A 25,763-nucleotide genomic window follows, 5' to 3' on the forward strand; every position below is an offset into this window, starting at 1 on the left:
CGAAACTTACTAATGGGTTAAAATGACCAATTTTTATATTAAATGTCACTAATCAAGTGCAAAAGTTAAAGGGTGAGCGATTCTAGGGTAGGTTTCCACCAAAAACTTACTATGTCAGGACTAATTTTCAAATTTTTAGAACAAAAAACCTACCATGTATACATTTAAACTGACATTGGAAGTTCTAGGGTTGGTTTTAAGATCTACTGGGGAATTGGCGAATTCCTTTTTCTTTGGGTTTCATTTTTTAGTTCTTTTTTTTTTTGCTTCATTTTTAGTCAAGCAAAATAAAAATTAAAGCAACAACAAAATTTCCTTTCAGATAGATAGAGTTCCATTGACAAGACTGCCTATCCCAAACAAAACCGTTTATAAGTAAAATAATTTGTCAAACCTAATAAGAGAATTTTTATTATGTTGTCATGTAGAGTAAATGAAAGGTATTAATTCAAGAGTAAACTAGAAACATGTGTAAAAGAGTAGTGATTAATTAATTTGTGGTTTCTAAAGTGCATAACATAATGGATTTCTCCTGTAATGAGTATAGTTGCTGGTGGATTTTAATGGGTACATATCTTCCACCTACACCATAGGAAGTTTAAAACTAAACCTAGTAATGGAAGAACATATTGAATATCATTAGTAATGAAATGATGTTTCGGATTTTGAAAATTTGATATTACTAGTATGAAGATTGGTGAAAAGATCCATAGATACTATTAGTTCTAGGGTTACCGCGGTTCGATCTGATTCTCCGATTCCCGATTTGGTTCTACGGTTCCTAGTCTGGTTTGGTTCGATTCCTACTTGGGAACTGGACCAATTTTTAGGTTTGATTTATGGTTCTACTCGGAACTCATACTCACCTCTAATAAAAGTCACTATCATCTTCCATTTCCGTAACGAATATTATTAATTAACATGAAAGTTTCAATTTCTAAAATATATTGAAACTTGCTCTATTTTTTCTTTTGTATGAAAAGTTAACGACTACATTTAAGAGTTAGTATCTTCTCATAATTTTAGAGTTCCAAACTTACTTTCAATAATTTTGCGCTTATATTTGATAATCATTGATCAATGGAGAGGAAATTCAATACTATGAAAGAGAAAGTTACTGATCGATATGGGAAATTTACTTACTTGCAACTTACTAAACTCTATATAATTTACACATCTCGTTTAAACATTCAAAAGGAATAATGACATAAATAGTCCATAAACTTTGGACCTTGAAATTTGGACATGTACGAAAAGTTCATAGACCACATTAAACAAATTAAAATTCGGCACATGAGGTAAAATTTATGGACCACATTGAACAAATTAATAGTTCATGGACCACATTGCATATTCGGTTAAAATTCAGGGATCATTTGTGTCATTTTCTCATTAAAAACTAGCTAATGAAATTTTGCTATTTTGAGTTTCTTTTTTTTTATTATTGAAAAATGCCTTTTTAAGTTTGTTTTTTTTGGTTCCCAACTTTTTCAAGTTTAAAAAGTGGCTAAACATGCTGAAGATTTTTTCTGACAAAAAAAAAAGAACATGCAAAGGATTTTTTTATAAGTATCTTTCTGAAAAGGGATAATATGACGAAAAATTCTAAACTTGTACACCTATGATAAATTTATTACAAGCTAATTTTTTGATCATAAAAAATCTCAAACTGGTACACTTGTGACAATTTTATCCTAAATTAATTTTTTGACCATAAAAAACTCAAAACTGGTACATTTGTGATAAATTTATCCTCTGTTAATTTCGATTAAATTGGATTAATATAAAAAAAATCACAAACTGGTAGACTTGTGACAAACGAAAACAAACCGAAGATAAATTTGTCACAGATATACTAATTTAGAATTTTTTATAATTAAAAAATTAATTTAAAGAAAAATTATTATAAAAATATAAATTTAAAGTTTTTCGTAATATCAATTCTCTTGAAAAGTGAAAAGAGATCAGGAGAAGAGAAGCTTTCGAGGAAATAAAGAATTAGCATTCGCATGCAGCAGCCATGTAAGATTGCGTTTACGTCAGCAAATGTCGACAGATTCGCAGAATCTCCGTTCCACCGATCAACGAGCGACGGCGTTCTGAAGCTTCAAATCCTCGTCTGCGAGTTCAGACACGTCTCTGTCGCGTGGAGACCCAGCTCGAGCTGAGCTCTCAGCAGACATCGGTGAATGGTCTTGTTTGACGATTCAAACCCACGAGCGAGAAAGTTCTCTCCAGTTTTTTGAACAAATGAAGTCTCCCACGCCAGCTGGTCCCGGCACTTCATAGAAGACGCCGAGCATTTGTACCGGTGGCGAAGCTTTGAACTTTCGTTCCCTTCTCGCTCACCACTTGCGCCTTCTCTCTCTCTCATTTGTGCGCTCCGCCTGCGAGGAAAGGTTTCGAGCTTCTTCTTGGTCTCTCTCTCAATCGCGGATTATCCTCATGGAGATCGAAGAGATGGAGGGACTCGTTCCATCTTCTTCCGCTTCGGTTCATCGGTGGAAGTACGACGTGTTCGTGAGCTTCAGGGGCGGGGACATAAGGAAGAATTTCGCGGCCCACCTCTTTCGTGCGCTGAAGCAGGCGGGGATCTACTACTTCGAGGACAATGATAAAGAGGAGACCGGGATTCTCATTGAGGCCAAGCTGCTCGACGCGATTCGCCATTCTAGGGTTTCTCTCGTCGTGTTCACCACCAACTACGCCGACTCGCGGTGGTGCTTGAACGAGCTGGTGGAGATCCTGGAGTGCAACAGGAGGTTCAGATATCATCGGGGTCATGTGCTTCTGCCCATTTTCTACGATGTTGAGCCACGCGACGTTCGGAAACAGAGCGAGCGATTCGGGGATGGTTTCGGAAGGTGTTTGGCCACCCACACGGACGATTTGCTGGTGCAGAAGTGGAGGGATTCGCTAAAAGAAGCTGGGAATTTGTCAGGATGGCATTTGAATAATGATGCTAATGGGTAATGCACCTTCTTCCCCAAGAAAATTATGTTCTTGTTAGTCGTATCAGTCACTCGCCGCAAAAGCTCATATTGGTACTCGATTTGAACTCTACTGCTGATTGAATTTAGTTCATCTGTTTCTTGCTTATATGCCGATGGCGTCTCCAGGCTATAGTTAGACATAATTGAACTTGTTCTTCACGTACAACTGCAGGGATCAATCGCTTTTCATTGAGAAAATTGTAGGACATCTCTTGAAGATTATCCCCAGAACAAGCTCCCCTGATGCTATTGGGGTAGATTCCTTTGTAGACGATGTCATATCGTTGCTGGAGATTAGGTCAGAGGATGATGTCCGTGTGGTTGGAATATGGGGAATGAAAGGAATTGGTAAGACAACAGTGGCCAAAGCCGTCTGCCATCGCGTTTCTAGGGAATTTGACGGGGTTAGCTTTCTCGAAAATGTCGGAGTTGCAAACCAAGATACTCTTTTACTTCTTCAGAAGAGACTTCTCCAAGATGTTCTGAAGGTACAAGGTGTAGAAGTGTATGATCTTAACAGCAACATCAACGAGATAAAAACTAAGCTCTGTCGGAAAAGGATCCTTCTAGTTCTCGATAACATCACCGAGAAGCACCAAATTGAGTATTTTGGCGCTGGAGATCGAGAATGTTTCCAATATGGGAGTAGAATCTTGATAACTACAAGAGAAGAGTGGCTTCTGAAAGATCTCAAAGTGGATGATAAGTACATGCTCCCTGGACTGGGTTCTAAAGAATCACTCCAACTCATGAGTCGCCATGCCTTCGGCGAAGACCAACCTAAAGAAGGGCATGAAGAGTTGTTCAAGAGTCTTGTCCACTATGCAGGTGGTCTGCCAGTGCTTCTTAAGAGATTTGGTTCCTTTCTTTCTAGTAAGAAAAATCAGTGGCATGAGATATTGGAGAAGTTGGTAAGGTATCCTCATCTTGATTCAATTGGAATAACTTTAGATCCATTCTCCTCTCTTCGCCCCTCTGTAGGGCCATTTGGAGGCCATGGTGGACATTCTTTTGATGATCAAACATACAGTGACATAAGAAGAATAAGGCTTGTCACAGGAACAGCGATCGAGTCCATTACTGTTGACTATGTTCAGAATGGGTGTATGGTGCGCTCGCCAAGACATGGTGGATCTTTGGCAGATCTCACATGGGATGTGAGTGCATTATTATGGTTTGCTTTGTTGATTTGCAATATTTACGTCTAGTTATGACATTGTCCATGTAAGTATCATTTACTGTTCGTTTGTGGAATGGAGGTTGAGAAAAAGTGGTGTCGCGGAGTCATAAAAGATGGAATTGCTTGAAACATATCAACTGGGTACTTCCACAATGCTTGATCGTCTCCCAATATGTCAATGGCTTTGTTGTACCTTGCTAAGATTTGTTTTTCAGGGTGCCAAAAAGAAAAAATTGTACTAGCATCATTAACTGATGTTACCGTTAATCAGAGAATGCTTCAGTGCTTGTCGCTGTCAATATAGAACGTCAAGAATGCCATTTAATTATGGAGCAAAGCATTGGGGGTTCTAGATGGAGTTCAATTGTTATGGCACAAGACTAGTGAAAAAGGCAAACTGTGCTCCAAAATATGAGAAGGAATTCAGTCATCCCAATAATTAGATTTCTTTTGTTTTGGGAAAGCTTAACCTAAATAATGCATCTAGAGAGCATGGAATTTTTCCCTTCTTCAAGGTGATTGATACTCACTTTGCTGTTCTGCAATTGTTGCAGGTAAATATAGATTATCCAATTGAATACTTGACTTCGGTGTCAGGCTACATTAGAGAAGATTCTCTTCATGTCATCAACTCTCTTACCTTCCACAGCAATATGAGGGCACATGGGCCAATTGGCAATGAGAAAGGGAAGTTTTTCAGTTTTACACAAGTTGATGGAAAGATCATTGGTTTTCATGGAAGGTGTGGCCCTTTTCTGGATTCCATTGGAGCTCATTTTGGTCCTGTCTCTCATCCATATCCCTTCGAAGTCATAGGGCCATTTGGAAATGGGGAAAACCGCTGGGATGATGGCAAGCATGTAGATGTCAGACAAATTGTTGTAGTCTCTGGTTCTGCAATTGAATCTATTAGTTTTACCTATGAGGAGGGTCGTTCTTTCAGACACGGTACAAGTCATGGTGGCAAAAGAAACACGGTACACTACTCTAGTAGGAACTCGGTGTTTGATAAACATTACCCCTTATTTTTAATGATGCTTATCCTGCCATTGCTGAAGATGGTGTCTGGGTGAAAGTGATAAACTATTAAAATTTGGAACTTAGGTATGACACCATCAACAGGAAGAAAATCCGTCATAAAACTGAACACTTTCTAAAAAATTTATAGTATTTTAAAATGGTCAATAAGGGAGAGTGAATCAACTGTTCTCCATCTATGGACTTTCTGCAGATGGATTATGGTTGGTATGACAACATCTAGTTATTCTCTCTGGGCATAGTTCTTCAAACAATGAGTTTTTTTTCCTGACAAAGAGCACTAACAAGGACTCGCCCAAGAGACAATGTTTGCAACACTGGTGCATTTATTTCTTGGAAAATCAATGAGTTGAAAAATATTTTCTTAAATTTAATTGTTTGTATCTCTTAGAAAAATTAGTTAACAGATTTTTATCATCAACAACAATATATTCCTAATATTTTTGTAGATGATGAAAATTTTCTTGTTAATTCATTTTTGTAAGCGATACATTCGATCGATTCTAGGAAAATGTTTTCCAAATCATTGATTTTTTGCAAAATAAATGCACCCGGGTTGTTGTTTTCCTTATTACATCTATTATAGTTAATATGATATTGAAGTAGGCAAGATAATATACTATTTTCCAGATCATGAATCATCATCTCAATAATCAAGAGCATCATACACTAGTCATTGTCATCTACCATGCTTTTGCTTCTCAACTTGTTGCATTAACATTTCTTTACCCTCTATTTGGTTGGTACAGATAAATCTGGACTGGCTGACTGAATTTCTAATTTCGGTTTCGGGATATATTGTCAATGACTTTGGTTCTACTATCATCCATTCACTCACATTCCAAAGTAATAAAAGAACATATGGACCATTCGGCACTGAAACCGGAAGGAAGTTTTCATTTCCAGCAACTGGTGGAAAGATCATTGGATTTTATGGGAGTTCTGGTTCCCATCTTGAATCTCTTGGAGCATATTTGGAACCAATCTCTCATCTACATCCGATCAGGTGTCTTGGACCATTTGGAGGCCAAGGTGGACACTCTTGGGATGATGGTAAATTCAGTGGTGTACAGAAAATAAAGATAATGTTAGAAGATGATGTCAACTGCATCTCCTTTGAGTATGACGATAATGGCAAATCTATTTGGTCCTCTGCACATGGTCACGAAAACGGAAATATCCATATGGTCAGTTCATTGAATATTCTCCATTCATACTACCTTTGATCCTCTCTCTCTCTCTCTCTCTCACACACACACACACATTTCTGTGCAACTATTATATCAAGTATTAGTTTTTCTAGCAAACTTGAAAAGTTTTATCGAATTAAGTTATTTGTGATAGTAACCCGTATGCGTAATGTACAATGATAACGTATGGGGTGTGGAAAGCATCTTAGAAGGGAAATCAAAGCCGTTCAAATGTACTAAACGATTGAGGTTGTCCTTTTTATTATGTAAATTTCTTCCCTTAATTTTTTTTGGGATAAGTGCAGCAGAAAATCCAAAAAACTCATTGCTAAGTGCAATTGAGTTCTAAAGTTTTTAAAAAGTGCAATCAAGTCTAAATCTTGGTTTTTTTTTTGGTCAAGGTCTAAATCTAGTTAAATTGGTGTAATCTCCATTAGTTTCGTCCAATTAGGCTAAGGAAAAATGCTGATGAATCTTTTTTTATTACTTTCTTAAAACATGGGGCACCAACAAAGTGCCACATTAGAAAAAAAATTGAAAATTAAAAAACAAATCAATCAAAAGATAAAAAAAATTCAAAAAAAGAAAAAGAAAAAAGTAAAGAGGATTAGAGAGTCCTTTGGAGCTATCTTTTTATCAAATTCACTGTCAGCCAAAAGAAATCGTACTTCGAAGGACAAATTTTAAAACTGCACAATTTATAATCGAAAAACACATAAATATCCATTGAAATAACCTAAGCATATAATTGCTTGTTAATAGGAAACGATCCAATGAAATTATTGCCATAAAAAACTGAACGCTTCCCATAGTTATGATAGAGACATTAGCAAAACACAACATGATCCCAGCACAATGCAGAAGATCTGCCAAGTTTCAATAGAAAAACACGCAAAAAAAATCATAAAATTGGCTCGATGAGGTTTGAGCGGCCATGGCCGCAGAGATCGACAAGGCTTGAGCGGCCATGGCCAAGCTCAACAAACCTTGAGCTGTTATGGACGTGAGCTCGAAGAAGCTCGAGCGGTCATGTCTGAGCTGGTAGAAGCTTGATTAGCCATGGGCATGAGTTTGAAGAAGCCTGGAAGCTGGAGCTGCCATGGCCGAATTCGATGAAACTCGAGTAGCTTAAAGAAGCTCGAGCGCCCAAGGCCAAGCTCAACAAAGCTTGAAAGTCTAGGGTCATAAGCTCGAATTTCAGAACTTGATTGTACTAATTTGACAAGTTTTAGGATTTGATTGCATTTTTCGAATGTTTTAGAACTCAATTGTACTTTCTTGACAAGTTTTAGGACTTCTCATATACTCATCCCTTTTTATTTTATACATTACACGAAGGTCAATAATATGTTTATGCAAGATGGACTCCATGAGAGCAACCCAGTACGATAAGTTTTTGGTCAATTAATATGCTTTATGCAAGGTGGACCCCATGTGAGTAACCTAGTATGATAAGTTCTTTTTTAATACTAAATGAAGGGAATCAGCAAAGCGCGCCAGAGAACCCTAATGATCTATCATCTTATTCTCGGGTCTAGGTTGTACGTGGATGCAGTGTTTTCTTAGGCCACTATAATCTATCTATCATCTTTTATATGGATCAATGTGACAGTTAAATGCGATAAATACCTGTTAATTCCGCAGGTTAACTTGGACTACCCTCGTGAGTTCTTGACCTCCGTGTCAGGTTATATCAGACACGATAATTCTGTTATTCAATCACTCACGTTTGAAAGCAATATAAGAAGGCATGGACCCTTTGGTAAGGAGGAAGGAAGCTCCTTTAGCTGTGCATTGACATGCAGCAAGCTTATTGGCTTCACGGAAGGTCTGGCGTCCAGCTTGATGCACTAGGAGTCTACTCTGAACCAATTTCTGATCTTCGTTTCTTGAAATCCATTGGGCCATTTGGAGGACAAGGTGGCAGTCCTTGGGACGATGGAGATAGCACGGGTGTGAGAGAAATAACTGTAAAAGCGGGATTAGTTATTGACTCCATTATTGTTGAGTACGACAAGAATGGGTCTGTGGTTCAGGGCCCTAAACATGGTGGAGATGGAGGAAATCTAACACTCGAGGTATGGCCTCTAGACATTTACTTAATGATCTTATGAACGTGCAACTTCTGTGTTGTTGCTAAGGTTTGGTTTTGAGTGGTCTGGAGGTCACGTTTATGCACAGGAGTGTGACGGTATCCTAAATAGAGCGTAGAGGTGAAAGTAAGATATGAGAACAGTCCGTAGATTTTGAGTTTAGATTGGCAAATGATCTGGAATGAGAATGATCCTCTGAGAAAGTCATTGTCGGGGCGTATGATGTGATATCATCACAGAAAAGTACTGCCTCCGAAAAAGAAAAAAAAAAGAATATTAGGTCTGAGAACAATTTTCCTTCATTTTAGTAACTGTTCTCAAAGAGATCCCAGAGCATTTTTTAAGCAATTGCCTTTAATTTTACATACGAATGATTTGATAACTGTGGCGGACCAAATAGGTCTTATGCTCTAGATGCAGGGGAATTATCTATTTAGCTATTACATTGTTTGTATAACCAAATACAACTTATCATCCAAAGTGTTCTTTCTATGCTGATTTTCAAGATTATACGGTTAGGGGGTTGGGATTAAATATGTTTGTCTTCATTATTTTGCAGATTAAACTTGATTATCCTCGAGAGTACTTGACTTCATTTTCTGGTCACTTTGGATCTTTTTGCGGGCATATTGTTGTTCGCTCCCTCACATTTCAGAGCAACGAAAGAACTTATGGGCCAATTGGTAAGGAGATCGGGAACTACTTTTATTTTCCATCAATTGGTAAAAAGATTGTTGGGTTTCATGGGAGGTCTGGACTATATCTTGATTCATTTGGTGCACATTTCGAGACTTGACATGCTAAGCTCCACCTTTATGCGTGCCAAGCAGTCAAAGTTTGAGTTTACGTATAAATATCTATCATCACGGACATTCTCTAGAGTTGTGAATAGGTTTGTTTGATGGATCCTTGTTAAAGCATTTAATATAGTGAATCAAATCTTCATCAACTAACCTTGTAACTTAGGTATGACGCCATCGACGGGAAGCAAGTTTTTACAGTAAAAGGATTTGTTTAAAAAGTTCGTCATAAATCGAACACTTTTTAAGTTTTGCATTTGAAAACGGCGGATAAAGGGAGAGTGAATCAACTGTTCTCCATCTGTGGACTTTCTGCAGATAAATCTAGTTGTTCTCTCTGGGCTTGGTTGTTCCAACAGTGAGTTTTTTTTCTGACAAAGAGCACTGACAAGGACTCGCCCAAGACATACTGTTTGCAACACTCGTGCGTTTGGTTCAGGGCACGTTAATGATTTGGAAAACATGTTAATAAAATTAATTGTTTGCATCACTTATGAAAATGAGTCAACGGATTTTCATTATCAATAATAATCTATTTCTAAATATTTTTGTTGATGATGAAAATCTTTTAGTTAAATCATTTTTGTCTGCGATATCCTCAATCAATTTTAAAAAAATATTTTTCAAATTGTCGATTTTTCACAAAATAAAAACATGCGGATTGTAGTTTTTCTTATTTCATCTAATGTATGTTGATATGTTGTTAAAATAGGCAAGATAATCTACTATTTTCCAGATCATGCGTCATGATCTCAATCATCAAGAGAGTGGATCATCCACTACTCATTGTCATCTATCATCTTTGCTTCCCGACTTATTTCATTAACATTTCTTGACCCGTATTCATAATGTACAATGACAATGTATGGGGTGTGGAAAGCATATTTGAGGCAAATCAAAGCCATTCAAATGTACTTAACGATTGCAGTTGTCTTTTTTATTATTTAAATTTCTTTCCTTATTTTTTTTTATCTAAGTGCACCGATAATCCTAAAACTTGTTGTAAAGTGCAATTGAGTCTGGAGCCTTTAAAAAGGGCAAAAGGACACCAGAAGTGCCATAACTTGTGTACGGCGATCACTTTGGTGCCATAACTTTTTTTCGGATCACTTTGGTGCTAAGTCGGAGGAAAACATGTCACTTTAGTAACTCCGGCCAAAAAGCTGACTTGGCATTTATATTAAAAAAAAGGCCTGACTTGTACACGTGAAAATTATTTGGCTTTTTTTTCGAATTTTTAAATTTAAAAAAAAAAAAAAAAAAGTTACGGCGCCGAGGAGCCCTCGTCGTTGCGCCGCCAACCCACCTCCGCCGGGAAGGGTCGGTGGCGGTGGGGCGGTGGTCACGAGGGTCGCGGCTACCGGCCGGTCCAGTGACTCGCCTGAGCCCCGAGGCTGGATCTCGGCGAGGCGAGACCTCGCCGTCGTGACCAAGGCGACGGCGAGGTCGGCCTCGCTGCTTGTGCGAGGCGAGACCTCGCCGTCGCGACCCAGGCGACGGCGAGGTCTCACCTCGCCGGCCGAAGGTGAGGCCGCGCCGCCGTCGCGACCCAGCGACGGCGAGGTCGGTCTCGCCTCGTTGGATCCGGCCCTCGCCGACCACTGCGCCCACCACCGTCAACCCTTCCTTCCGGCGGTGGTGGGTTGGCGGCCGGCAGCAGCGAGGGCTCCCTGCACTGCCGCACGTTTATTATTATTATTATTATTTAATATAATATAATTTTTTTTTAAAAAAAAAGTACACGTCAGCGGGCTAAACGGCGTCGTTTTTTGTTTTTAATGCTGACTGGACCTCTCCGACGAGCCGTGTCAGCGCCACATCGGATTTCCGGCGAGCCACGTCAGCATTAGCACTAAAATGATCGTTTTTCAAAAAAGTTGGCACCAAAGTGATCCGAAAAAAAGTTATTGCACCAAAGTGATCGCCGTACACAAGTTATGGCACTTCTAGTGTCCTTTTGCCCTTTAAAAAGTATAATCAAGTCTAAATTTTGTTCAATTAGTACAATCAAGTCCCTATGCTAAGGAGAACTCATGTGATAGTGAGAAATTTCATGATATTTTATATACGTAGTAAAAAATATGTACTACAGTCAGGTGATAGGGAGAAATCTTTCCTTTTCTCTCAAGAAAACTTTAAGAGATACACAATAATCAAAGCGAAACACAAATTACAAGGGTAAGGTGGAAATTTATTTACCTCGAAGCAACACAAATTAGAAACACACATCTTCAATCTAACTACAGTTTTTAATAAAAACGCAATCCCACTCAAATCAAATCTTTTTTTTAGGGTTTTCTCTTATTTAAATGAAAACGTAACTATATGTCATGCAATTCAATTAGAAGATTTTATCTAACCTAGATTTTATTTAGATAATATCCTAAAAAACCTTCTGCTTTAACTGTTGTGCTAATTTTACCTTTCATCTCGTAAATTTCTTTGGAAAGGGTAATATATCTTTAGAGGCCATAAAATCTCTAGTCTTATGATTCGTAATATTTCACAAAAAATAATAATATGTACGTAAAGTAAGAGTAAACTTCATTTACGTTAATATTAGCAAGATGTCTAATTGATTGTAACTTTCACTTCGTAAAGATTTGGATGAGTAATTTTCTTTACCAATCATGACTTTTCCTAATCGAAAACAACTTTGATCACGTTCACATAAGACCATCACTTCCTGCGACGTCCGTAAGTTATGATAACAAATTAGGTTTTCCAAAACCGATCGGACAGACGACTCTTTCCTTTTATTTCCAACAACGACCGTCCATATTGAAAACGGGACCACTCCGTAGCAACACTTTTACGAAAACCATAGAACGTCCCTGTTCTTTTGTTCCCTCGAAAAGTCCAACTGTCCAAACTGTCCAAACGGTTGTCCGTCTATCATCAACTAATCATTTCTCATCTTATCTCTCCCTCCCATATCTTCGCTTTTAAAAGACAAAAAGAAAACACAAATTAACTGATTCGAAGCATCTTCTTCTACAACGCGTGTGCTGAAGCTTCGAATCCGTGTCTGCGTTTTCAGACATATCTATGTCGCGTGAAACAAAAGCTCTTTTAGCTTGACTGGACGAATTCAAACCAAATTGTCCTCAAGCGAGCAATTTGCTTCATGTGTTCTTTGAACCAAACCAACTCCACCCGCAACTTCTCCGAACATGCAATTGAATAATCAGTCTGTCCTGATGGCAGAACCATCATTCATCCTCTCTTCTCATTCGCAACTTGCGCCTCCTCTTTACATCTACACCTTACCTGCGAGGAAGAGTTGCAACCTTTTCCGCAGTCTCTCACTCAATCGCGGACTGTGCTGATGGGAACCGAAGAGATCAAGCGATGCATTTCGTCTTCTGCTTCGATCCACCAATGGAAGTATGACGTGTTCCTGAGCTTCAGAGGCGAGGACATAAGGATGACCTTCGCGGCCCACCTCTTCCACGCGCTGAGGCAGGCTGGGATCTGCTATTTCAGGGACAATGACAAAGTGGAGACTGGGATTTTCATCGAGCCCAAGCTGCTCAACGCAATTCGCCACTCTAGGGTTGCCCTCATCGTGTTCACCACCAACTATGCCGACTCATGGTGGTGCTTGAACAAGCTGGTGGAGATCCTGGAGTGCAACAGGAGGTTCAGAGATCGTCAGGGTCACGTAGTTCTGCCCATTTTCTATGATGTTGAGCCAGGGGACGTCCGGAAACAGCCAGGGGACGTCCGGAAACAGAGCGGGTGATTCGGGGATGGTTTCGGAAGGTGTATGGCCACCCACCGGGATGATTTGCTGGTGCGGAAGTGGAGGGATGCGCTTAAAGAAGCTGGGAATATATCGGGATTGCATTTGAATAATGATGCTAATGGGTAATGCGTTTAATAAGTTCACTGCCGAAAAAGCTCATAGTAGTGGTCGATTTAAAATATGATATTGATTGAGTTTAGTTCATGCGTTTGCTGCTCATCTGCTGATAGCCTCTCTATGATGTAGTTGCTCATATCCGACTTGTTCTTCCTATGCAACTACAGGGATCAATCAAACTTCATTGAGCAAATTGTAGGACATCTCTTCAGGGTCAGTCCTAGATCAATCTCCCCCTATTTTGTCAAAAATGCTATTGGGGTAGATTCCTTTGTAGAGGATGTGATATCGTTGCTGGAAATTGGGTCAAAGGATGATGTCCGTGTGGTTGGAATATGGGGAATGAAAGGAATTGGTAAGACAACGGTGGCCAAAGTTGTCCGTGATCGTGTTTTTAGGGAATTTGAAGGCGTTAGCTTACTCGAAAATGTTGGAGGTGCAAACCAAGATACTCTTTCACTTCTTCAGAAGAGACTGCTCCACGATGTTCTGAAGGTACAAGGTCTAGAAATGTTTGATATTAACAGCAACATCAACAAGATAAAAACTAAGCTCTGTCGGAAAAAGATCCTTGTAGTTCTCGATAACATCACTAAGAAGGACCAAATTGAGTATTTCGGAGCTGGAGATCGAGAATGGTTCCAATATGGGAGTAGAATTTTGATAACTCCAAGAGATGAGCAGTTGCTGGAAGATCTCAAAGTAGATAACAAGTACATGCTCCCAGGATTGACTCGTAAAGAATCGCTCCAACTCTTGAGTCGCCATGCCTTCTGCAAAGACCATCCTGAAGAAGGCTATAGAGAGTTGTCAGAGAGTCTTGTCCACTACACTGGTGGACTTCCAATAGCTCTTAAAAAATTTGGTTCCTTCATCTCTAAGAAGAGAAAAAAACAGTGGCATGAGATATTGGAGAAGTTGGTGAGAGACCCTCATCTTGATTCAGTTGGATTACCTTTAGAACCATTCTCCTCTGTTCTTCCCTTTCAATCCGTCGGGCCATATGGAGGTTGTGGTGGGTGTTCTTATGATGATAACACATTCACCGATATTAGAAATATTACTGTAGTTGTAACGTCAGTGATTGAGTCCTTTTGTATTGAGTTTGATCAGAATGGGTCTTTGGTCCGCTCGCCAAGACACGGTGGACCTGAGGAAGGCAAAATATGCACGGTGAGTCCATTGTTGTGGTATGTTATGGCATATATTTGTAAATATTTATGCCAAGACATGGTGGACCTTTGCCTATATATATATATATATGTCTACTTATGCTACTCCCCATCAAATTATGAGTTATTGTTTGGTCAATAGAAAATAAGAGTCTATATCAAAGGTAAATTGCTTAAAAGGATTCAACGGGGTTGGTCCACAATGCTTCATGATCTCCCAAATTCTCGACGTTTGTACAGAAAAAAGAAAAGAAAGAGTTTTGTTGTTTTTATATACTTGTCTTGATGTAGGATTTATCAAAGATTTTGATTTTGCTTTGAACTCCATCTGTTTATGCAAAAATCAGGGTTTTAAGATGGAGTCGAATGATTGCAATATACGTTTAGTGAGACTAACAAATTGATTTTGAGAGAAGGATTGCAAGCGCTCGTGCAATATCCCTGTTGAAGTACTTTTTTAAGTCCTCAAAATAATCAAATATCATTAGTTTTGGGAATATTCATTTCTTGAAGGTGATGGAAACTAGATTTGTGCTGCTGCCTGCAGGTAAAATTAGATTATCCAAATGAGTTCTTGACTTCTGTGTCAGGCTACATTAAAGACGAATGTGGATATGCCGTCATTCAATCACTTACCTTCCACAGCAATAGGAGAACATATGGTCCATTTGGCAATGAGAGCGGGAAATTTTTCAGTTTCCCACCGGTTGCTGGTAAGATCATCGGATTTTTTGGGAGGTGTGGCTGTTCTCTTGATTCCATTGGAGCATATCTTTTACCGATCACTCGTGCATATCCCTTCGAAGTCGTAGGCCCATTTGGAAATAGGAATTGTGAAGACCAGTGGGATGACGGCAAGCATTCAGATGTCAGACAAATTGATGTTGTTTCTAGTTCTGCAATTGAGTCGATTACTATTACTTACGAGCAAGGTCATTCTTTTGCACATGGTACAAGTGGTGGAGGCACAACGAACAAGGTACCGGTGCTATTTGAGTAATGAATTGTTGCTCTCGGTGTTAGATGAAAGCTACTCCTTTTATTTCTGATTCGTGCAGCTCATAATGGCATGTCCTGAAGACATAATGCGTAGATAGAAATCATTAGTCGCTAATGTTTAAAACATGGCCAAGTTGAACCACCATAATTATAACTCATCCGGGAAATATAACAAAGGATGTAACATAATGAAAGTGAAAAATTATTCGATCACAATTTATTTGTGTTTCAAGATCGGTGTGATTTATGTGTGCTTGTGAATGTTGCTTTGCCTAAATGAGTTGCTTCCATAATGACTTATTGGAATAATTAATTGTGATTCTCGGATGTCTTTATTCTAATGAGTTATTTTATGAAACACAAGTGATGAGTTAATTTCGAAATTACACAATATTACCAATGATATCTCATGTGCAACTCAAAGAGTATATGCTTTTTGTACGAGATATATGACATGATAGTGAATTTGGCAAGATCATCTTCTTCTTCTTTTTCCACTCATGCACATTTAACTACTATTTAGAATAATGATTTTTGCTTTTTGTATGAGATATACGACATGATAGTGCAAATTACTACCATGCGTAATGTTTTTGTTTTTCAAGTTGTTGCATTAACTATTCCTCACATTCTAATGATTGTTATAGATAAATCTGGGCTGGTCAATTGAGTACCTCACTTCAGTGTCGGGCTATATTACAAGTGATTTTGGCTCGACTATCATCCATTCACTCACGTTTCAAAGCAATAAAAGAACATACGGACCATTCGGCCTTTGAAACTGGAAGGAAGTTTTCATTTCCAGCCACTGGGGGAAAGATCATTGGATTTTATGGGAGTTCTCGATTCCCATCTTGAATCTCTTGAGCATATTTCGAACCAATCTCTCATCTATATCCGATCGAGTTTATTGGACCATTTGGAGGCCGAGGTGGACACCTTTGTCAGACGATGGAAAATTTACCGGTGTAAAGAAAATAAAGATGATGCTAGAAGATGTTGTCGTCTGCATCTACTTTGAGTATGATGATAATGGCGAGTCTATTTGGTCCTCTACACATGGTCACAAGTGGCAACGGAGATATCCATATGGTGAGTTCATTGCATATTTTCCATTCATATTACGGTTGATCCTCTCTCTCACGCACGCCCGTGCATGCACAAACCTCCTTATCGATTCTACGAGAACTTTTGGGAAAGCCTTTCATTAGCTTCTCTTTGAATGGAAGTTTTATTTTCCAGAATGTATCCTAATTTTTTGCCTAATCCTTCTTTTGATGATCGATCCAACCTCTAACAAAAAAAAGATATGCCTTGGTTATATTTCGTCTCTTCAATAAGTTTAGTAACAAGCATAAAAGCCCTATTGTTCCAATGGAAAGAAGAGCCTATGATCATCTTTTTCGGAAATTTGTAAACGAACAATTTCAACGAAATCTTTCAATTTCTTATTTTCTACATTCACTTTATGTAATCCTCTATCCGTAAACTATAATAGAGTTTTCTTATTGATATTAATAGCTACTCTAGAAGGAATATTTTTATGCGGTGCGGTAAGGTATGGTGAGGGTCATAGGCACCTACCACCGCCCTACGCCACCATTAGATCGAGTATTAGTTTTCTAATAAACTTGAGAACCTTTATCAAAGTAAATTGCGAGTGATAGTAACCTGTATGCATGATGTACAATGATAAGTATGGGTTGTGGAAAGCTTCCTAGAGGGAAATGAAAACCATCCAAATGTACTGAATGATTGAAGTTGTCTTTTGATCATTTAAATTTCTTCCTGTAATTTTTGTTTTGTACATTACACAAAGGTCAATCGATATGCTTTATGCGAGATGGACTCAATGAGAGTGATCTAGTATGATAAGTTTTTCTAATGCTAAAGAAAATGAATCGGCAAAGTGCACCAGAGAACCCAATGGTCTATCATCTTCGATTGTTGACTTTAAAAGTATGAGAAAAGTGTTAAAAAATCCTAAACTTTTTGCATTTATGCCAATTTAGTCCTAAATCTTTTTAGTGTTAATTCAGTCCTAAACCTTTTTTGGTGCCATCAGTCCTAAACCTTTTGCATTGATGTTAATTCAGTCTACCTTTGCATTGATGCCAATCTATCCTTTCGCTAATAGCTCTTCACGTGTCAAAGGACCGAATTGGTATCAATGCAAAAGGTTTAGGACCCAATGACATCAAAAAGGTTTAGACTAAATTGGCACTAATGCAAAAGGTTTAGGACTGAATTGGCACAAATGCAAAAGGTTTAGTATTGAATTGGCACAAAAAAAAGGTTTAGAACTAAATTGGCACCAATACAAAAGGTTTATGACTTTTTTTTGACACTTTTCCCCCTAAAAGTATGATGCAAGAATAGTAGTCCATCCATACATTAGTTTTAAGAAATTCTTGGGTCTAAGAATTAAACTTCTAGGTTGTTCGTGAATGCCATGTTTGCTTAGGCCACTGCAGGCTATCTATCATCTTTGATATAGATCAATATGACGGTTAAATTGCTAATTCTGCAGGTTAACTTGGACTACCCTCGTGAATTCTTGACCTCCATGTCAGGTTATATTAGACATGATAATTCTGTTATTCAATCACTCACGTTCGAAAGCAACGTAAGAAGGCATGGACCCTTTTGGTAAGGAGGAAGGAAGCTTCTTTAGCTGTGGATTGACATGCAGCCAGATAATTGGCTTCCACGGGAAGGTCTGACGTACGTCCAACTTGATGCGCTAGGAGTCTACTCTGAACCAATTTCTGATCTTCATCTATTGAAATCCATTGGGCCATTTGGAGGATAATGTGGCGGTCCATGGGACGATGGAGATAGCATGGGTGTGAGAAAATAACTGTAAAAGGTGGATTAGTTATTGACTCCATTACTGTTGAATACGACAAGAATGGGTCTGTGGTTCAGGGCCCTAAACATGGGGGGAGACGGAGGATCTCTGACACTCGAGGTATGGCCTCTAGACACTTACTTCATGATCTTATGAACGTGCAACTTCTGTGCTGTTGCTAGGTTTTGGTTTTTTCTTATGGTTTGGAGGTCATGTTTATGCACAGGAGTGTGACAGTATTCTAAATAGAGCGTAGAGGTGAAAGTAAGATATGAGAACAGTCCGGCATGATTTTGAGTTTAGATTGGCAAATGATCCGGAATGAGAATTATCCTCCGAGAAAGTCATTGTCGGGCATGATGGAATATCATCATAGAAAGAGTACTGCTCTCCGAAAAGGAAAAAAAAAAAGAATAGTATAAAGTAATTTTACTATATGATTTTTTAAGTCTAAGAACAATTTTCCTTAATTTTAGTAACGTTCTCAAAGAGTTGCAGAGCATTTTTTAAGCAATTGCCTTTCGTTTTATAGATCTAATGATTTGATAACTCGTGGCAGACCAAAATAGGTCATGTGCTCTAGATGCAGCAGAATTATCTATTTAGCTATTACATTGTTTGTTTAACCAAATACAACTTATCAACCAGAGTGTTCGTTTATGCTGATTTTCGAGATTCTATAGTTGGGGGGTTGGGATTAATATGTTTGTCTTTCTAATTTTGCGATTAAACTCGATTATCCTCGAGAGTACTTGACTTCATTTTTCGGACACTCGGATGTTTTCGCGAGGGCGTATTGTTGTTCGCTCCCTCTCATTTCAGAGCAATGAAAGAACTTTTAGGGCCATTGTTAGAGACCGGGAAGTACTTTTCTTTTCCATCAACCGGTAAAAAGATCGCCGGGTTTCATGGGAGGTCTGAATGTTGGATTGATTCACTTGGAGCACATTTTGAGCCTTGACATGCAAATCGATGTTTGAGTATGTAAATATGTATCATCACGGACATTCTTAGAAATCTAGGGATGTGAATAGGTAAGTTTGATGTATCCTCTAAGAATAAAGTGTGTTAAAGCATTTATTATAGTGAATCAAATCTCCATCGACAGGAAGCAATTTTTTATAGAAAAAGATTTGTTTAAAAAATTCGTCATAAATCGAACACTTTTAAGTTTTGCATTTTAAAACGGTGGATAAGGGAGAGTGAATCAACTGTTCTCCATCTATGGACTTTCTTCAGATAGATTTTTGGTCATCTAGTCATTCTCTCCGGGCATAGTTGTTCCAACAATGAGTTTTTTTCCTGACAAAGAGCACTAACAAGGACACCACCCGCCTGGGTGGCGCTGCTGGAACGCGCACTCTTCCTCTCGTAAAAGGTTGAGTGTTCGAATCCTGGGTGCCGCAGGGTGACTTAACCAGGTGCACGTGTGTGGTGGCTAGCACGTGTCGCCCCCAGGGTTTACCTCCCGGCTGTCGGCCATGCGGGGGTTCCCTGGGTCATCAAAAAAAAAAAACAAGGATTCGCCCAAGACATACTGTTTGCAACACTCGTTCGTTTGTTTGAGGGCATGTTAACATATTCATAAGAATAATTATTTGTATCGCTTATAAAAATTAGTCGATGGATTTTCATTATCAATAACAATCTATTTCTAAATATTTTCATTGATGATGAAAATCTTTTAGTGAAATCATTTTTGTAAGCGATACCCTCAATCAATTTTAGAAACATATTTTCCAAATCGTCGATTTTTTGCAAAATAAAAGCTTGCGGATTGTCATTTTTTTTAATTTCATCTAATATATGTTGATACGATGTTGAAGTAGGCAAGATAATCTACTATTCTCCGGATCATGCATCATCATCTCAATCATCAAGAGAGTGGATCATACACTAGTCATTGTCATCTATCCATTTTGCTTCTCAGACTTGTTGCATTAACATTTCTTGACCCGTATTCATAATGTACAATGACAATGTATGGGGGTGGAAAGTATCTCAGAGGGAAACCAAAGCCATTCAATGTCTTTTTGATTATTTAAATTTCTTTCCTTAAATTTTTTATAAGTGCACCAATAATGCTAAAATTTTATTGCAAAGTGCAATTGAGTTTTAGTACTTTTTAAAAGTGCAGTCAAGTCTCAAATATTGTCAAATGTGATACGAAAGCCCCTCCATTAGGGAGAAATCATGTGATAGGGATAAAAAAAAAATTTTCTCTCAAGAATAGGAGAAATCTTTTCTTTTCTCTCAAGAAAACTTTAAGGGAAAAAGTATTGTAGAAAAATTAAATCACAAGTATCATTTATATCTAGTAATAAGTTGTAAAAGTAAACTCCACAAGAATGAGAAAATAATTATGCTTGTAAACACAAGCAAATTTGACTTATCAGGCAAGACATTTTATGTGGTAGAAAGAAAACATAATTTTTGAAAATGTGGAAATGTATGATGGATCTATAGGAAAAATTTCGATGTCAATAGGTATTTGGTCTTTTCTTTTTATATCAAGTTCCATGCTTAGAGTAACTTATGCTAAAATTTGTGTGCGAAAAAGTTGAGCGTAAATATGAAACATATATGGTGTAGTTACTTTTTTCTCTACAAAGTCATAGATTTGCATTGTAGAATGCTCGAGCTGGACCTGCAATTGGGTCTCATGTGGGCCCTAAATAAGGTTTACATAAACGATGCGAGATAGGCCGAATCTGTCGGTGCGAATCCAGACAAGGTTTTTTATGCACCTAGAGGGAGGAATAAGTGACTTGTTTGGCTTTATTTTCTCTCTCGGGTCGGACAGCGACAATATGCTTGTTTTAATTTTTCGTATTCAGATTCCGTGACCCTTGATCATTTCAAATTCACTCACATTTTCTGCTAAATGTCAGTATGGTTTTAAGAGAACATCTACAACGATTTGAGTATCTTGCACTGTATCCCAGGACCATTAGCCAGCGCCCTAACAAAAGAAATGTCCAGTGGCCGATGGGTCGCATCCAGTTCTGCCCACGAAGTCTGAACAAAAAAAAAAAAAAAAAAAAAAAAAAAAAAACGACATAACAAAAAGAACTAACTAGAAAGAAATATTAAAAAAAGGCGTCGAGTTCGTCCACGAAACCCGCATGGCGCGTTCCCAAAAGTCAACAGTCAGCTGTCAACATCTTTGCTGCAGCTTTGGTTTCAGTTCTGTCGATTTTCGTGCATATATTTCTATTTTTGATTCTGAATTTTATCGAGTTGAATGTACGATCTTCGGTAGACATACCATCTCAATCTTATTTTCTTTTGCAGATGTCAAATAAATCCAAGTTGCAGGCCCAGATTCCTTACAGGAATTATGAACATGTCTCTAATTAAGTTGACGACTTTTTCGGTCAACGAAGTGCATCCCACCGATGGTAAAATTATTGTCTGACAAGGTTACCTGCATGATCAAATTGAGTTTAATTTTTCTTTTTCCAGAAATGAGGGACAGATAATAGTCACGGGAACGGCTAATAATCAAGCAAGTTAGTTGAGATCATCTGGCAAAAAAAAAATTGCTAGTTGGAGAAAAGTATCGCAGATCTTTTTTAAGAACATCCATGTTAAAGAAAAAGTAAACATAAGTAAAATTGACTTAATTAGGCACCGCATTTTATGTGGTACAAATAAAAAAAAAATACAAATCAGAGGAAAATTGATTTGTGGATTGTAATAGAATTTGTAGCAAAACAAACCGACGCTATGTGAAACAATATATCAATGAAAAAAAAATAAATTATGGTATAATTGGATTATACTATACGCATTATGTTATGATGAGAGAATATAGATAACTATCAACATAAATCAACATTATAACATAAAAATTACTTTAGTTCGAGCATATACAAGATGTAGTAAAATACGATGTTAGAGTAAATTTTACTCAATAAAGAATGATGATTTTTTTTTAAAAAATGACAAAATAGTGGCGTCAAATTAAAAAGAAAATGGGGCATGATATATCCACGTTAATAAAATATGACATACATGATATTTGATAAGTGTAAAGTGAATTCATATACGAGACAATCGAACCTACAACATTTGATCATTTAATAATAAGATACAAATTGATTTTTTTTCCATCAACTAATCATTTCTTATCTCTGTCTCTGCCTCTCATGTCTTCGCTCTCAAGTGAAAAAAGAAGAAGAAGAAAATTACACGTACAACGATTCCATCCACGTCTTCACAAATTAACTGATTCAAAGCAGCTTCTCCCACCAACGCACGTGCTATAGGAAGCTTCTTCTGTCACGTGATACAAAGCTCTTTAGCTTGAGTTGACGAAGAATTCAAACCAAATTGTCCTCGAGCGAGCGAGTTGCTTCTTCAGTTCTTTGAACCAAAGCGACCGCACTCCGCGACTTGCCTGAACATTCAGTTGACCAAGCAGTCAGTCCCGATGGCGGAGCTTTGTTCATCCCCTCTTCCCATTCGCAACTTGCGCCTCCTCTTTACATCTACACCTTACCTGCGAGGAAGAGTTGCAACCTGTTCCGCGGCCCCTCGCTCAATCACGGATTGTGCTGATGGCAACCGAAGAGATCGAGCGACGCATTTCGTCTTCTGCTTCGGTCCCCCAATGGAAGTATGATGTGTTCGTGAGCTTCAGAGGCGAGGACATAAGGAAGACCTTCGCGGCCCACCTCTTCCACGCGCTGAGTGCAGGCTGGGATCTACTATTTCAGGGACAATGACAAAGTGGAGACCGGGATTTTCATCGAGCCCAAGCTGCTCGACGCGATCTGCCACTCTAGGTTGCCCTCGTCGTGTTTCACCACCAACTACGCCGACTCGCGGTAGGTGCTTAAACGAGCTGGTGGAGATCCTGGAGTGCAACAGGAGGTTCAGAGATCATCAGGGTCACGTGGTTCTACCCATTTTCTATGATGTTGAGCCAGGGGACGTTCGGAAACAGAGCGGGCGATTTGGGGATGGTTTCGGAAGGTGTTTGGCCCACCCACACGGACGATTTGCTGGTGCAGAAGTGGAGGGATGCACTTAAAGAAGCTGGGAATTTGTCAGGATGGCATTTGAATAATGACGCTAATGGGTAATTCATTTAATAAGTTCACTACCGAAAAAGCTCATATTAGTGGTCGATTTGAACATATGCTGTTGATTGAGTTTAGTTCATGGTTTTGCTGTTCATCTGTTGATAGCCTCTCTATGATGTAGTTACTCATATTGGACTTGTTCTTCCTATGCAACTGCAGGGATCAATCAAACTTCATCGAGCAAATCGTAGGACATCTCGTCAGGATCAGTCCCTAGACGAATCTCCCCTATTTTGTCAAAAATCCTATTGGGGTAGATTCCTTTGTAGATGACGTGATATCGTTGCTGGAAATTGGGTCAGAGGATGATGTCCGTGTGGTTGGAATATGGGGAATGAAAGGAATTGGTAAGACAACGGTGGCCAAAATCGTTAGTGATCACGTTTTTAGGGAATTTGAAGGTGTTAGCCTACTCGAAAATGTCGGAGATGCAAACCAAGATACACTTTTACTTCTTCAGAAGAAACTTCTCCACGATGTTCTTAAGGTACAAAATCTAGAAATGTTTGATCTTAACAGCAACATCAACGAGATAAAAACTAAGCTCTGCCGAAAAAGGATCCTTCTAGTTCTCGATAACATCACTAAGAAGGACCAAATTGAGTATTTCAGTGCTGGAGATCGAGAATGGTTCCGGCATGGGAGTAGAATTTTGATAACTACAAGAGATGAGCAGTTGCTGGAAGATCTGAAAGTAGATAACAAGTACATGCTCCCAGGATTGACTCATAAAAGAATCGCTCCAACTCTTGAGTCGCCATGCCTTCTGCAAAGACCACCCTAAAGAAGGTTATGAAGAGTTGTCAGAGAGGCTTGTCCACTACACGGGTGGACTTCCAATAGCTCTTAAAAGATTTGGTTCCTTCCTTTCTAAGAAGAGAAAAATCAGTGGCATGAGATATTGGAGAAGTTGGTGAGAGACCCTCATCTTGACTCAGTTGGATTACCTTTAGAACCATTCTCCTCTGTTCTTCCCTTTCAGTCAGTCGGGCCATACGGGAGGTCATGGTGGGCGTTCTTATGATGATAAAACATACACTGATGTTAGAAAAATAACTGTAGTTGTAACATCAGTGATTAAGTCCTTTTATATTGAGTATGATCTGAATGGTGTTTGGTCCGCTCACCAAGACATGGTGGACCTTCGGAAGGCAAAATATGCACGGTGAGTTCATCATTATGGTATGCTATGACATGTATTTGGGCTTTTCAGATATGTGCGTTGCAGGCTTTGCCTATTTGTAAATTTTTATGTCTACTTATGTTACTCCCTATCAAAATATGAGCTATTGTTTGATCATTAGAAAATAAGAGTCCATATCAATGGTAAATTGCTTAAAAGGATTCCACGGGGTAGTTCCACAATGCTTCATGATCTCCCAAAATCTGGACGTTTGTGGAAAAAGAATATGAGTTTTGTTGGTTTTATATACTTGTCTTGTTGTTGGATTTATGAAAGATTTCGTTTGTGCTCTGATGTCTCCAATGTAGAGTGTCGTGAATTCCATCTGTATATGCAAATAATCAGGGCTCTAAGATGGAGTTGAATGATTTCGATAAGAATTTAGTGAGAAAATACGATTGATTTTCTATGTTAAGAGAAAGAGTGCAAGTATTGCAAGCAATATCCTCTTCAGTACTTTCTAAGTCCTCAAAAAAGTACAAAATATCCTTGGTTTTGGTAGTGTTCATTTCTTAAAGGTGATGGATACTAGATTTGTGCTTCTGCCTGCAGGTAAACTTAGATTATCCAAATGAGTTCTTAACTTCAGTGTCAGGCTACATTCAAGAAGATTCAAGTCCTGTCATCATTCACTCACTTATCTTCCACAGCAATAAGAGAACATATGGTCCATTTGGCAATGAGAGAGGGAACTATTTCAGGTTCTCACCGATTGATGGGAAGATCAAGCCGGATTCTTTGGGGAGGTGTGGCAGTTCTATCGATTCCATTGGGGTGTTATTTGGACCGATCTCTTCCATAGCCCTTTGAAAGATTTAGGCCCATTTGGCCACATAGTAATTGTGAAGGCCTATGGATGACGGCAAAAGCATACAGATGTTTGACAAATTGACGTCATTTCTGGTTCTGCAATTGAGTCGATTACGATTACTTATGAGCGAGGTCATTCTTTTTGCACACGGTACAAGTGGTGGAGGCACAACAAACAAGTACCAGGTGCATAGAGTGATGAACTTGATCTTGGTGCTAGATAAAAGATACTCTTTATTTCTCATTCATGCGGCTTAATATGGCATTTGCTAAAGACATGAGCATGTAAATAGAAATTATTAATCTTTACAGAGGGTGCTACATTTTCTTAAAATTGAAAATCTCGATCACGATTTATTTGGTTTTGGAAATCGTTGATTTACGAGAATGTTTCTTTGCGCATATGAGTTTTTTCCATAACTGACTTATTGGAATAACTAACAGTCTCTCTTGCATGTCTTTATTCGAGTAATGAGTCATTTTTCTGAAATACAAATGA

General features: G+C 38.5%; 3 protein-coding genes and 1 pseudogene across 3 annotated transcripts; all 4 read left to right on the plus strand.

Moving 5' to 3' along the window:
• The first annotated feature begins 2,350 nt into the window (after positions 1-2,350).
• On the plus strand, positions 2,351-8,369 carry LOC130136854 (myrosinase-binding protein 2-like). Its single transcript, XM_056307377.1, has 5 exons — positions 2,351-2,969; positions 3,166-4,150; positions 4,728-5,150; positions 5,961-6,398; positions 8,046-8,369. The coding sequence occupies exons 1-5, from the start codon at positions 2,446-2,448 to the stop codon at positions 8,253-8,255; spliced, it is 2,580 nt and encodes an 859-aa protein (XP_056163352.1). The 5' UTR covers positions 2,351-2,445; the 3' UTR covers positions 8,256-8,369.
• Positions 8,370-12,622: 4,253 nt separating this feature from the next.
• Positions 12,623-13,039, plus strand: LOC130136845 (TMV resistance protein N-like). Its single transcript, XM_056307298.1, has one exon. The coding sequence runs from the start codon at positions 12,623-12,625 to the stop codon at positions 13,037-13,039; it is 417 nt and encodes a 138-aa protein (XP_056163273.1).
• Positions 13,014-16,109, plus strand: LOC130136846 (mannose/glucose-specific lectin-like). Its single transcript, XM_056307299.1, has 4 exons — positions 13,014-13,164; positions 13,327-14,332; positions 14,879-15,310; positions 15,978-16,109. The coding sequence occupies exons 1-4, from the start codon at positions 13,064-13,066 to the stop codon at positions 16,107-16,109; spliced, it is 1,671 nt and encodes a 556-aa protein (XP_056163274.1). The 5' UTR covers positions 13,014-13,063.
• A 6,524-nt stretch (positions 16,110-22,633) lies between these two features.
• On the plus strand, positions 22,634-25,256 carry LOC130136847 (disease resistance protein RPV1-like; annotated as a pseudogene).
• Positions 25,257-25,763: the final 507 nt, after the last annotated feature.

Source organism: Syzygium oleosum, unplaced genomic scaffold, assembly GCF_021117445.2.
Source record: "Syzygium oleosum isolate NSW1041296 unplaced genomic scaffold, Sole_v2.1 Sole_v2.52, whole genome shotgun sequence".
NCBI classification, from domain to species: domain Eukaryota; kingdom Viridiplantae; phylum Streptophyta; class Magnoliopsida; order Myrtales; family Myrtaceae; genus Syzygium; species Syzygium oleosum.